Below are 13,439 nucleotides of genomic sequence, written 5' to 3'. Positions count from 1 at the left end.
TAAACTTCCGATCATATCCAATATTGTTTTTAGATTAAGTGGTTGAGATTAACAAAAACTTACCGTACATCATGTTGAATATAATCAATTAAACTTGACATGGAAAAGCGAAGTCCAAAAGCAAAGTCCTGGAAATAATGGAGAAAAGTTCGTCCTTTATACTTAAAATATTATATTACCATATGTCGAAATCTTTGTGCTAAAAGTCATAAAAAAAACAAAAGGTTTTTTTAGTCAAAATAATCAATGAAATTTGCATAACTCTTCATTTTGGTTCATGAGATTTGAAATCAATAAAATTGATCCCTGAGTTTGTCCACTATCAATCATTTTGGTCATTCCGTGAAAAATCTCTATTAAATAAGAATAAAATGACCAAAATACCTTAATTTTTATCAAATCATTTTGGCCTATTGTTTATTAAATTGAGTGTATATTTGTCATTTTAATCTTTATTTAACATGATTGTGCATAGAGGGACCAAAATAATTGATGGTAGACAATCTCAGGGATCACTTCTATTAATTTCAAATTTCAAGGATCAAAATAATTTATTACGCAAATCTCATGAACCATTTTGGCTAAAAAACTAAAATAAAATAAAAAAACTGTATGAGATAACAAAGTATACCACGATATAAGCATGGCTCATGGCTGGCGACGTTAATGCCATATAATTCAGGTGTGAAAGATCAAGAAATTATTCATGGATGGAACTTGGAAGTCTCTCTCTGTCTCTCTTTGTCTAACGGAGAGAAAACACGTACCTACTACCTAATGCCATAGAACACCAAATCTGTGTGATCCAGGGGACAGCAAGATCTGTTAGGACTAGCATTTCTCCCGTAATTGTGGTCTCGAATTCTGCTAATTTGTCAATTATTATATTTTTATCTTATTCAACAATTTTGAACTTTAATGTATATATGAAATAAAAATAATATGCATGCTAATTTAATCACCAGCTTGCTTCAAACCAGTTCACAGTACTCATTCTCGCATCTCTCTCTCTCTCTCTCTCTCTCTCTCAATAACTTCCATCACTTTTCATAAGTATGATGTTTGTATTTGGGTTCAAGAATAATTTTTTGTCAAGACTAATCCTGGAGAGATCTTAACGATAATTTCAATTGAATACCAATTATAAAGTACACGTGACGTCGTGTTTAAATTCTACTAGTATTTATTATTATCACATGATCCATGTTTAATTTTCTATCTTCTACCATTGGATGATACTAATATATCAGTACACAATAATGGTCAATGGTAATGAAGGTATAAGCACAATTTTACTAAAATGTGGCAACTTTAGCTTCCCACAAAGATAAATGACATAAAATGTTACAAAATTTAATTTTCGTGTCATTTTGTCAATATATTAAACCACTTAAAAAAATACCATTTTTAATATTATGTCAATAATATAACAATAATGAAATTTAGACTTTTCTTGTGCTCCAACTTGTTAGTGCATGGATGATGTGGAAAGCTAGCTACTTTCTAGTTTCTAGCATGGATGGACGTGGAAAGCTAGCTACTTTCTAAAGTGCTCATATCACCTGCCACCAAACAGTTCTATTGATTTTGTCTCATCGACAAAGAGTGTTAGATGTTGACCTAACGAAGTAAATTGCTTTTCGACCCCAAATAAATGAAGTTTATAGTTTAGACCTTCGTAACCTTCTGGCTACCACTGCTTGCATGCCCTCGTTGGGTTGATATATCATATATTATTCATCACCCCTTTTGTGCACATGCCCAACGTAGAGGCACGATAGGCCCCCAATCCACCCTTAAGGCAATGCAAACGTTGTAGTACCTAAAAGGCTGACATCGTTGGGACCTTCACTCACTACTGCCAAAGAGGGAGTAGTGTGGGAGGCTTTGTTGGATTGGGACCATTTGAACGATCATTTGTGGCCAGCAGCCTCGCTTGATAGCAGAGACACGTGTTTACTATGGAGAGAGAGAGAGACAGAAGTAAGATTTGAGAAATGTTATGTTCAATCATTTGACAATAAATAGACACGTAATAATTTACATTTTGTGATAGAGAAAGTTTTTTCTCTGTTAGAGAAATAGTCCACAAGGATGGGATACCTATTTTTAAACTTAGCAGAGTGATGCAAGACGTAGGTAACTAAAGAGAAAAACTTTTTAAACTTTTTAAAAATGGGACAACTAGTGGTAAGGGAAAGATTCACATAGGCATTTCAATCTTTCTCTAATCACAAGTCTGGTTTTCACATCAGCAACGGATTTCAAACCCGAGATCTCTAGTTTTTAGTTTGAAGGAAGTCTTGCAGTCCGTCATTTACCACTGGACCACCAATTCATGAATAACGGTACATGACTAATATAGAACAAAAAACCATATTCACAATTGGGTTCAATTAAATGGAAGCACAAGAAGCACTTTTTAGCTCCTCTATGGTTGTAAAGGCTTGAAAATACACTTTTTAATTAGTTCCTCTAAGGTTGCTATCGCCAATTCTTTTGACTAATACAATATCGTTTCTCTTGAAAATTTGAAATCAAGAACTTATAGATTTTTATAGGGCATGCCCGTAAGCTAATTGGTGTGAAAAAGTCAAATTAATTGAAACTTCAGACATGAAGAATGTTGTGCCACACATGTTCTTTTTAGGATGAACTACTAATTTAGTCCCTTAATCACCACCTCAATGAAATTAGGTCTCTGAATTACTTTTTCGGTAAAATAAGTCCCATAATTCATTAAAATTGCTAATTTCATCCCTAATATTTTAGAGATTGTTGCTGCCATTTTCTTGCCTACATGTCCTTAATGTTGCGTGTAAGTTGCGAATCAAATGTCTAATTTACCCTTCAAAGTTAACTCCGTACACTATTTCTTTGAAAAAAATAAGTCCTTAAACTATGAAAATCTACCAATCTACTCTCTAAAATGTATCATATGTAAGACATGCGACTTAAATTGACGAAAAATTAAATAGTATAGCTTCGAATTTAATATTATGAATGTAATTGGCAGATTTTATTAGTTTGAAGACTGATTCTTTCAAAAAAAAAAAGTTTAGGAACTTAATTTTTATTTAGGTAATAATTTAAGTGCTAAATCGACAATTCACCCGACTTTTTAATCTTTTCAATTAATTGACTTCTTGAACATCAGTTTCAACAACTGGGCATTATTATGTCTATAATGAGAAATGTTAAGACGATTATTTCAAAATGAGATTTTCTTATGAATTTTCTGTTGCCTCATAATTTATCGTTAATTCTTATATCAACATTATAAAAGCATTATACAAAACAAATAAGGGAGCAGTAAGAATCTCGGTAGTATTTCTCCTCTATAATTACACAAAATTGGTCCACATAAATAAATGTTAAACGTCGATGACTCTTATTAATCATAAGGGGCTGGGTCCCCTAGTTCTGAGAGTATTAATCTTGCAAGAAAGGACGAACTCTATACGAAATTCCACTCTTTGTTTATTTTTTAAATTGTTTTCCTTCAAAATTTTTAATTAAAAAACTTACACCGAAGAATCTGTGATAATTGGTAGAAACAAAATAAAAAAGATAAATTACATTTTACAACTTTAGATTTGAAATCTATTACAATCTCATATAATATCTTCAAAACATTTCATTTTTATCCTTCGAGTATTATTTTATTTCAATTATCCTTACATTTTATTATCCTAAAAAAAAAAAACAAAAAACCAGAAAACCCAGAAACCCATTCCCCCGACCACCTCCACCTCCTTCCCCATCACCATCGCAGCCCCAGACCACTCCTCCTTGCACCACTTGACCCTCAACGCTGAAACGTCTTCTAGTGGTGGTCTGGTGGTTCATATTCTAGAGGGAGAGAGGAACAAAGGGTGGTCGTGTTCCATCGTCTCTTGCGTTGGATCCGACCCTGGTTCTCAATAGGTAACTCATTGCTCTCCGTTGTCTGATTTTTTATTTTATTTTTTGGTTTCTGTACGATTTGTAGATCTGGGTGTGTTTGTTTTTGGTGTTTTGGTTTCGAAAGTTGTGGGTTTTGAATTTGGGTTCGATAGGTGCATTGTGGGTTTCCTTGTTCTTGTCGAACAATGTGATTTTCTGAATTTCATGATGCTAAATGCTGTTTGGTTGGTGAGAAATCATGGAAGAAAAAGGGAATAAATTATTGTGTGGGATTGTTTTTGCAGAGTGAGATTATCTGTTTGGTAGCTGGGAAAGTAGAGGGAAAAGGGAAAACTGGATTTTCATTTTTTCAAGAAAGATTGGATCTCTTGTGAATTGATTAATTTCAAATGAGGCATTTGAGTGGAAATTTCCTTCGGCAGTGGGTCTCAGCTAGGGGAGGGGAGGTGAAGAGAGTGGAGGCGAGGGAGAAGGTGAGTCGGGGAGGTGAAGAGGGAGGAGTGGTCTGGGGGCAATGATGGTGATGAGGAAGGGTTGCGGTGGTGATGGGGAAGGGGGTGGAGGTGGTCGGGGGATGGGTTTTCTGGTTTTTTTTTTTTTTTTTTTTTTTTAAGGGTAATAAAATAAAAAAATAATTGTCATGCGGCAACCACATCAACTTTTAAAAGATCAATGAATGGAGAATCTAGCGGGATGTATTATATTGAAATAAAATATTACTTGATGTATGAAAGCGAAATGTTTTGAAGATATTGTATGAGGTTATAATAGACCTCAAACCTGAAGTGATAAAGTGTAATTTACCTAACTAAAAATCATAAAAATCCAGATTTGTGTCAATTTATTTGTATGTACTTTGAGCAAGCCTGCTTTTTTCTCCAGGTGAAGCAGTCCATTTCTTTTCTCTTTTTCATAGCATGTTCAACTTACATATCAAAAGGTTCCCGCTCCACCACAGGACAACATAAATACACCACACATGAGGCCATATTCCATCGAAAAAATAACACATCTCAAAAGTCAATTCTTTTTTTTTTTTGGGAAACAAAAGCGAATTCTCTGATCATATAAATCAAGCAAAAGTAGGACTGCCACTGATAATTATGATAAATATCAAACATGACCAGCATGGAGACAAGATGACACCATAAAAAATATTACAATATATACAATAGATAATAATTAGGAAAAATTATTCAACGACTCTCTCCAACTCCAAGGCATTCTTCCCCTTGATGGTCAGAACCCAGAAAAGAAGTGTAGGAATGGAAATTGAGAACCAAATTTGGCTGAACTTGAACTCGATCATCACCATCGTCGCTACCACCATTCTTCCAATGTTGCAGCATTCCTTCTGAAAAAAATCGAGCGGTTTCATCTACACAATGTGACATACCATTGTCACTGCCATTATGATTCAATTCATCGTGATTAATCTCCGGAAAATCCGAATTCAGAAGATTGGCTAAGCTAATCTCATCCATGTCAAAATCCGCCAAAAAATCCGAGGTTACATTTTCTTGATCAGCATTGATATTAGAGAACGAAGAAAATGACCGTGTCCTATTAATGTGGTCATCATCCATAGCTGCTGGCTTGTCACCAAACATTAGTCCCCCTGCATTTGTTTCCTCAGTGCAATGTTGATGATCATGACCAAGTGGGACTTTGTGTGGGTGTGGGTTGATAAAAACTTTGGTACACTTAGCAGCTTTGGTACGGACAACATGGGATGATGGTGCTGCCATGTCCATCATTTTTGCTTTCTTGGAATTTGGTTCACCATTTTTGCGGTGCTTGAGATCTGAAGCGGATCCTTGTTGGTGGTCATGAACTTTTTTACCTAAATTTGTGTTCCAGTAGTTCTTTATTTCATTGTCTGTTCGCCCTGGAAGCCTACCAGCTATTAGAGACCATCTGAAAATTAAAAAAAAAAAAAAACAAAAAACAAAAAAAAATCCATCAAAATAAAGAACCCAATTTCTAGAATTTCATAAATAAAAAAAATTCAGAAGAAAATTACCTGTTCCCCAAAAGTTTATGAAGCCTAATGATAAGCTCTTCTTCATCTGGAGATATGTTACCTCTCTTAATGTCTGGCCTCAGATAATTCAACCACCTAAGCCTGCAGCTCTTCCCACATCTGTTTAAACCTGCGTATATGATTAAGTACTAATTAATTAGACATTTATATGATTTTCATGCACAATTTAGAAAACCAGCGATGGGCTTGCTCTAAAGTAAACTACTATCAAGCCATTGTGGTTAGCCCAGCGGTGAAAGTGGTAAGAGTAGTCTGGTAGGTTCAAACCTCGAAGTCCTTCAATGTAACCGGAAAAAAGGGTAAGCTACTATTGATTCTAAGTTAGCATTTTGATTTAACTGTTACCTGCTTTTTTGGGAAGGTTTCTCCATCTGCCTTCTCCATGGAGCTTGATGTATTCAGTGAGAACTTTGTCTTCATGGGCAGTCCAAGCACCTCTGTTCATGCCCTCCTTTGCACAACAAGGGCTTCTCCCCATTATTACTGTTTAGGTGCTTGGTTACACCAGAAAACTATATATTTTCACTCTGAAACTTGTTTCTCTCTCCAGCCTCTGGTTTTTCGCCAAGACTTATGCTTATTTGATGTGGTCTCTTATGGCCTTGCAGTCGGATACTTACATATATATAGCCGCACATTTTCATCACGCCTATGTTTATATTATAAAGCCATTTTTTCAATACACGTTACTTGTGGTCTTAGATTTAGTGAGGCCCATCTCACTTGATTCAACGCAAAATTCTAATCATTTTCTCAATCTGAAGAACGTCACTCTTAGAACACCACACAAAATGGAAAAGAACTTGAAGAAAAACTATTGTGTCGCGTGATAGGCTGAATGACATTTACGTTGAGTTAAGTGCGAAATATAAATTACAAATAAAAACTTTTTTTTTATCATAACTACAAATAAAAACTTATGGCACATGTTATGTATATAGATTATATCTTCCACTTAACTGTTTACTTCCTACATCTTTTGGTAGCACTTTGATTTGAATATGTGATCATATTGATTTAATTTCATCATTTAATGCGTACGTTAATTCAAATTTATGTATTTTTTTTGTTTGAATATTTATTGTGTATTTTATTCAATGTCTCTTATAATTAAATATTTGAATCTATAATCTACACATTTTGATTTATTATTTTTGTTTAACTCTGACACTTCTGACTCGGATAATCCAGATGGATACTCGAAATGACCCAAATGTTTAAGTGAACATCTAAATTGAAGTGTGCTGACCGATACCTAAAGAAAAACAAAGCCATAACTGAAGGTGAGGTCACTGAGGTGTAAAAAGAGCAAAGATATAAACAATAAATTTGTATGCACGAAGCAGACGATAAGAATTTCACAATATATAGAATATTAGCAGGGCTTCCTCTGAGCACAAAGTCAACTAGTGGACCAGTTTGCCATTATTATTTTTCGTCAGATAGTGATTCACTAGTCACTACGACCATTCATCGTTTTAAATTCCCGAATGATCCCTTAGATCCAATTTCCATTAATTTTATGAATTTAACCATCATATACCTCCCTAAATACATACAGGAATGGTTGCTTGATTTCTGGTTCTCACCACGTCTCCCAGAATTTTCATCTGTCATCACACAACCCCGCTCAAATTATGTGGGATGGAGCATCCATAACAATTTGCACCTAAGCAATTATAAGGACCTGACTACGTACCAATGAGTGAGTTTTGGTTTAAAGCTTTGTATATATTTATAGTTTCTACCAATGCTTGGTTTAACGTATTTTCTACATCATGCCATGATTATACTTATGTTTATAAGTATTATTATATTGGTTTAACGTATTTTCTACATCATGCCATGGTTTAACGTCCGTTCTTTCATACATCTTGTTAAAAGGTCCAACTGTTCAGATTAAGAGCAGATCTTCTCATTTACCACGGCTCCAAATGGAGAATTAATCCCACTCACTAAAAAAATGATTTGCACATGTGAGACTTAAATGGATAAATGACAACGGTGACTAAAGTAGCTTAAATTTGATGTCTATTTTTTCAAACCTCATACTAAAATGTCCAACTGCTCAAATTACAGACCAGATCTTCTCATCTACTACGTAGAGTTGATAGATCTAATAAATAAATCGTGTTTGTGTCGTTTTTATGGCATATTCATTATCTTATTGGATTGGATCGTCTCAAATCTGTTATCTTAACGAGTCCTTATAGGTGACCCGATAATGCCCGACTTGTTAACGAGTTGTGTCGGGTTATTAGGTGCAAAAAATTATCATGCATAATGTCTATATTGGTAAACGGATCGTGTTTGTGTTGTTTATTTGTCATGTCCATTATCTTAACAGATTCTTAATGAATGACTCGATAATAACATGATTCGTTAATTAATTCTTAACAAGTGACCTAATAATGATCAACTCGTAAAACTTGATAATAAGACATGTATTGGTAACATCATGATAAGATATGTATTGGTTGGTATTGGGAACATCATAATAAGATATGTATTGATTGGCATTGCACAACTGAAAGCAAATATTATGTAAGTCACTAGAGTTAGTCTAGTGGTGAGAGTAAATAAAATGATCGGCATAATTACATTAGATTTAGGGTTCGAAATCTTTGGATGCCCCATAAAATTCAAGTATTGCAGAAAACATGTGGACTCTTATTTGCTAACTTTTTGTTCTTAGTTTAAACTAGTAAATTTTGCCCGCACGTTGTTGCGGGAGCGAAAATATAACTATAAGAGTATGTTTTAACATGTAAATATGCAAAGTGTTATAAATACTAAACAAAAAATGGAATAAATATATTTACAAAGCTGTCAAAATTTATATAACTTACAGAAAAGACATTATCAAATGCCTTATTAGTATACAAAAATGATTAACCTAGTATTCCACCTTGATAATTCATGTTTGGATCAACTATTTACACAAAAAAATGTGATTCCATACTTGTTTGTTTTGGATAACAGATGCCAACATCCTTTAACACATGAGCAAAAGTTTTTCGGTTGAAGCAGTCACTGCAGAAAAAATAGTTTTGATCATCAGAGAAAAAAAAGAAGAAAAAAAAAAAAAAAAAAAAAAAAGAAGCTACAAATGAAAGAAAATGTTAATACACATGTAATAAATAGTTTGAAACAACCAATAATAAACAACAGTTACCAAATAGAAAACAAAGCTTACAACTTAAATAGAAAAGAACAATCTACTGCTGCAAGCAACATAACGTCCACTTTGCAGATTTTTGTGGAACCACTGTGCAGGTTTTGTGGAAGCACTTTAAAAAATTCAAATCTTTAAGCACCTGATGATAAGTTGAGAGATTACTTTTTGATTATCAAAACCACTACTGGATTTATGCAGACACAAAATCTCACAATATTATAACCACGACCTTATGCATAATAGGAACAACATTATAATCATCTGTCTACCAGAAATTAACTCTTCTACAGCAGCAGCAAGTGTAACATTATGTTGTGAAAAAAAATCGTCTTTAATTCAAACCATGTCAGAGACCAAAAGTTAAAATTAGTAGACTCCTTTGTTTGGTGTCACTCAAAAAGTGAATAATCATGCAAATACTATTAAAGGTCTATGGGCTGCTTACTGTGGTGTGGCCACTGTCTGAAGCAGCAAGAACCATTCTGACTTAATACTCCACATGTTTCCTGGCTTAAGATTGGAAAGAACACACTCTCCAGTTCTGCCACGGAACAATTAATATGAATAAACATTGACAAAAATTGATAGTAACTTAATACCCCCAAAAAAGTAATGAGCAAGTATGAAATTGTGAGTCACAGTCGGAGTAAGAGTAAGACCAAGAGAAATATTATATTGTGAGATTGTGAGCAAGAGTGAAAATAAGAGTGAGAGTAACACACAGAAATTCTACAAAGAAAACAAAAAAAGATCATTCGCAATAGCTTAAACCAACTCGGTCCCTCTCTTTATACATTCCTTCACTAATTCCTCCCTAAATACCATGAAAAAAACAAATCAGAATTTCACCCACTGAACAAAAACCCATCAGCATAGTGTGATAAATTCATTATTTCACTTATGACTGCCACTTTACTGATGGGATTAATCCAAATAAAATCCCAATTTCCAAAAGTAAATTTTCAATTAATTTCTCAAAAGCAATAATTTCAAAAAGCCCAGAAGTATACAAAATATTACCAAAAAATAGAGATATATTGAATAAGTAAAGAAAAATAACTTAGAGAAGGGGATGGAGGGGAATCTGTGATGAGGGTCGAAGGCTATGAGATTACCCAGATCGACTTGAAAATGCTGCTGTCGGGTCTCCATTGCCGCTTTCATGCAGTTGCTTTTCATCCTCTCCATTCGACAGTCCAGGTCTGCAATCCAAAAACATACAGAAACAATTAGCTTCGCGGTCGGATTATCAAATCATGCGGTTACAGGACCGACATGCACGCAAATAAAAAATTCATGAATTTGTTTTTTCTAAATCCATAATTCAGATTGGAGTTCGAATTCAACGGGAAAAAAAAAAAAAAAAAAAAAACATAAATCCATCAAAAATTTTGCCCAGATGAAAAAAGAAATAAAGGATGAATTAGAAGCTTTTAGCAAAAGAGTTTACCTCCACAGGCCTTTCTCTCCCTCTCCCCTGTAAATTCACCGAACCTAGAAAAAGCCATCTGTAAATTCAAAACAACCCGCAAAATCACAAATACAAAATTCAAACAAAAAATCCATGTGAACATCGAAAACCACAAAAACAAAATTTGAAACAGCAACACGGAGAAAGTCACGAAACTTACCAAAAGACTCTAGATTTCGTGGGTAAAAAACCGATCCTGATCGAATCCAAAAACTGATGAAATAGCCGATGAAATCTGCAGCCACCGAGAGGTTTTAAAATCACAAAAATTTGAACAAAGAAAAGAGAATTCAAAAACCAAACCCAAAACAAATATGCCGGATAACTCACCAGGAAACCCAAGGATTCTGCAGGATTGACGATTTCCTGAAAACCAAGCCTTTTTAGGTTTAAACTTTCTTCCCGAAGGCAACAGATGTAACATTCTTGGAAAGAAAATTCGATCACGAATTGAAAAAAAAAAGTGAAAGAGAGAGAGAGAGAAAAACGAACCTTCATACGGAGGCTAGGGATCCGGAGCTCGAGAGAGATCGAGAAATCTGTGGAAGCAAATGGAAGAACCCTGATTTTCCATCGTTCTTCGGTTCTAGGATGAGAGAAACGGAAAGAGAAGGAAAGAAGAGGAAAGTGAAAAGTGGAAGATGCTGGAAGCACACAACACGAAGAAATCGAGAGATTTCTATCGTAGCAGGGACAAAAACGGAATTTTACTGTATAATATACACAAAAAGTTAAACTTACAGAACAACTGAAGGGCAAAACAGGAATAACACTGGCGAAGGAACAGTAAAAAGGACACAAAGGGAATTAACATGAAAGTTAGGCGTTTAGTATATATATAATTTTTATTTGATGCACATTCTTTCATCACTCAACACTGGCAAAATTATTAATTATTCTTATCAGCAAAATTAGAAATTGTTATTAGTATTTTAAAATTCTCATTATACCCTCCAAACATTTTATATTTAAAAAAAAAAATATATATATATATATATATATATATATATATATATATATATATATTTGTAAAAAGTGCAAAACAAGATCTTTAGGTTGGGGTCGATTTCAAGTCCTTACAACATCTTTAAAACATTTCAATTTCATACATTTACTTATTATTTTATTTCAATATCATACAACCATTAGAAAATCTGTTAAGTTAACCGTTAAGCGATGACATGACAAATATAGGGTCCCCATTTGTAATGACGTAGTTGCCACATTTGTGGCACATGGCTAAACACTTAATAAAAAATTTAAAAAATTAAAATAATTAACTAAAGAAAAGTAAAACAAAAAAACAACCCAGAAATCGTCTTCCCCAACCTACCCCTTCTCCCATCCATCATCACCCACCCAAAAATCCCACCCCCTTCTCCCATCCCCCATCACCCACCCCCAAAAATTCCACCCGAGCCCACCCCCTCCATCCAAGCTTCTTCCTCCGCTCTTTTTCTTTTTCTTCTTCTTCTTCTTCTCTCTTTCTTTAACCCTAATCTCGTTTGATGGAGTTGGTCTTGAAGAGGAAGAGGCCTTTTCGCAGGTCCCTCTGCACCAACTTTGGGTATTGGGGAAAATCAATTTCGTCAATGGTTTTGCCACAAAAGACGATGGCGGAGGAGTCGAGTTTGAACTCCGGCTGGTCAGGTGTAGGTCCCACCGATGAAGGGGGTGGGCTCGAGTGGGATTTTTGGGAGGGAGGATGGGGATGGGAGAAGGGGGTGGGCTCGGGTCGGATTTTTGGGGTGTGTGACGATGGATGGGAGAAAGGGGTGGGTCGGGGAAGATGATTTTTGGGTTTTTTTTTTTTTTTTGTTTTTTTTTTTACTTTTCTTTAGTTAATTATTTTAATATTTAATTATTTTTATTTAGTGTTTAGCCATATGACACAAATGTGGCAGCCACGTCATCACAAATGGGGACCCCATATTTGCCACATCATCACATAACAGTTAACTTAATAGATTTTCTAACGGTTGTATGAAATTGAAATAAAATGATAAGTAAATGAATGAAATTGAAATATTTTAAAGATGTTGTAAGGAATTGAAATCAACCCCAAACCTGAGAGGGTAAAATGTAATTTACCCATAATTAAATGAGAATTATTATTAGCTCTCTAAAAATTTAATTGTGCACTCTAAACTTTTTACATTTAGAAAGAAAAATAAGAGTGCACAATTAGATTTTTAAGTGTCAATAGTAGTTCTCTTATTTAATTAAATATGTAGGATTAAGTATTAACACACATTTTGGCCACTTGGCACTACGGTCCAGTCATATTCCTCCTCACTTGTAAGTGAGAGGTCTTAGGTTGGATTCTCATCAAAGACGAATTTGAACGACATTATTATTAATTTATTATGAGACTAAGCTCACCAATTCTCACTTAAGGGGGTGTATTCAATTGGAAATTTGAGAGATTTTAATGGATTTTATGGAGTCTAATTGATTTGTAGAGATTCCATGTAAAATTTTGATTCAATTCCCTCAAAATCTCTTGGGGAGAGGTGTGATTTGTGGATACTTAAAATACACTACAAAATCTCTCAAATTCCCGCTAATTCCTCAACTTTGTCAAATTCTAATTGAATATACTTGGAACATTATAAACTTCTTTAAAATTAATTGAATACATCCGGCATTCTAAGGATTTTAATAAATTATCTTAAAATCCTGATTGAATATCCGGATTTCTAAGGATTTTAATAAACTATCTTAAAATTTTGATTGAATACATATTAAATTTCATAGAATCACTTAATTTCCTGATTGAATACCCCTAGATTCATTAAAAAAATTAAAATCCCTCAAAATCTCAATTGAATACACCCCCC

The 13,439-nt window shown here is 34.2% G+C and overlaps 1 protein-coding gene across 1 annotated transcript; it reads right to left on the bottom strand.

Annotated features, from left to right (window-relative positions):
• Positions 1-4,978: 4,978 nt before the first annotated feature.
• LOC137748623 (transcription factor MYB123-like) lies at positions 4,979-6,520 on the bottom strand. Its single transcript, XM_068488793.1, has 3 exons — positions 6,296-6,520; positions 5,930-6,059; positions 4,979-5,823 (listed from the first exon to the last, which is right to left on the bottom strand). The coding sequence occupies exons 1-3, from the start codon at positions 6,426-6,428 to the stop codon at positions 5,103-5,105; spliced, it is 984 nt and encodes a 327-aa protein (XP_068344894.1). The 5' UTR covers positions 6,429-6,520; the 3' UTR covers positions 4,979-5,102.
• Between the last annotated feature and the right edge of the window lie 6,919 nt (positions 6,521-13,439).

This window comes from Pyrus communis, chromosome 10 (genome assembly GCF_963583255.1).
Source record: "Pyrus communis chromosome 10, drPyrComm1.1, whole genome shotgun sequence".
In the NCBI taxonomy this organism is placed as follows: domain Eukaryota; kingdom Viridiplantae; phylum Streptophyta; class Magnoliopsida; order Rosales; family Rosaceae; genus Pyrus; species Pyrus communis.
Note: the sequence above shows the minus strand (reverse complement) of the source record. Positions and strands in the feature narration are given on the sequence as shown.

Excerpts from the sequence above, each read along its gene's own strand:
- LOC137748623 (XM_068488793.1), bottom strand. The coding sequence starts at position 6,428 with ATGGGGAGAAGCCCTTGTTGTGCAAAGGAGGGCATGAACAGAGGTGCT. Across the intron at positions 6,060-6,295 it reads AAACCTTCCCAAAAAAGCAG|GTTTAAACAGATGTGGGAAG; the intron begins GTAACAGTTAAA and ends TCATATACGCAG. Across the intron at positions 5,824-5,929 it reads CATAAACTTTTGGGGAACAG|ATGGTCTCTAATAGCTGGTA; the intron begins GTAATTTTCTTC and ends TTTAATTTTCAG.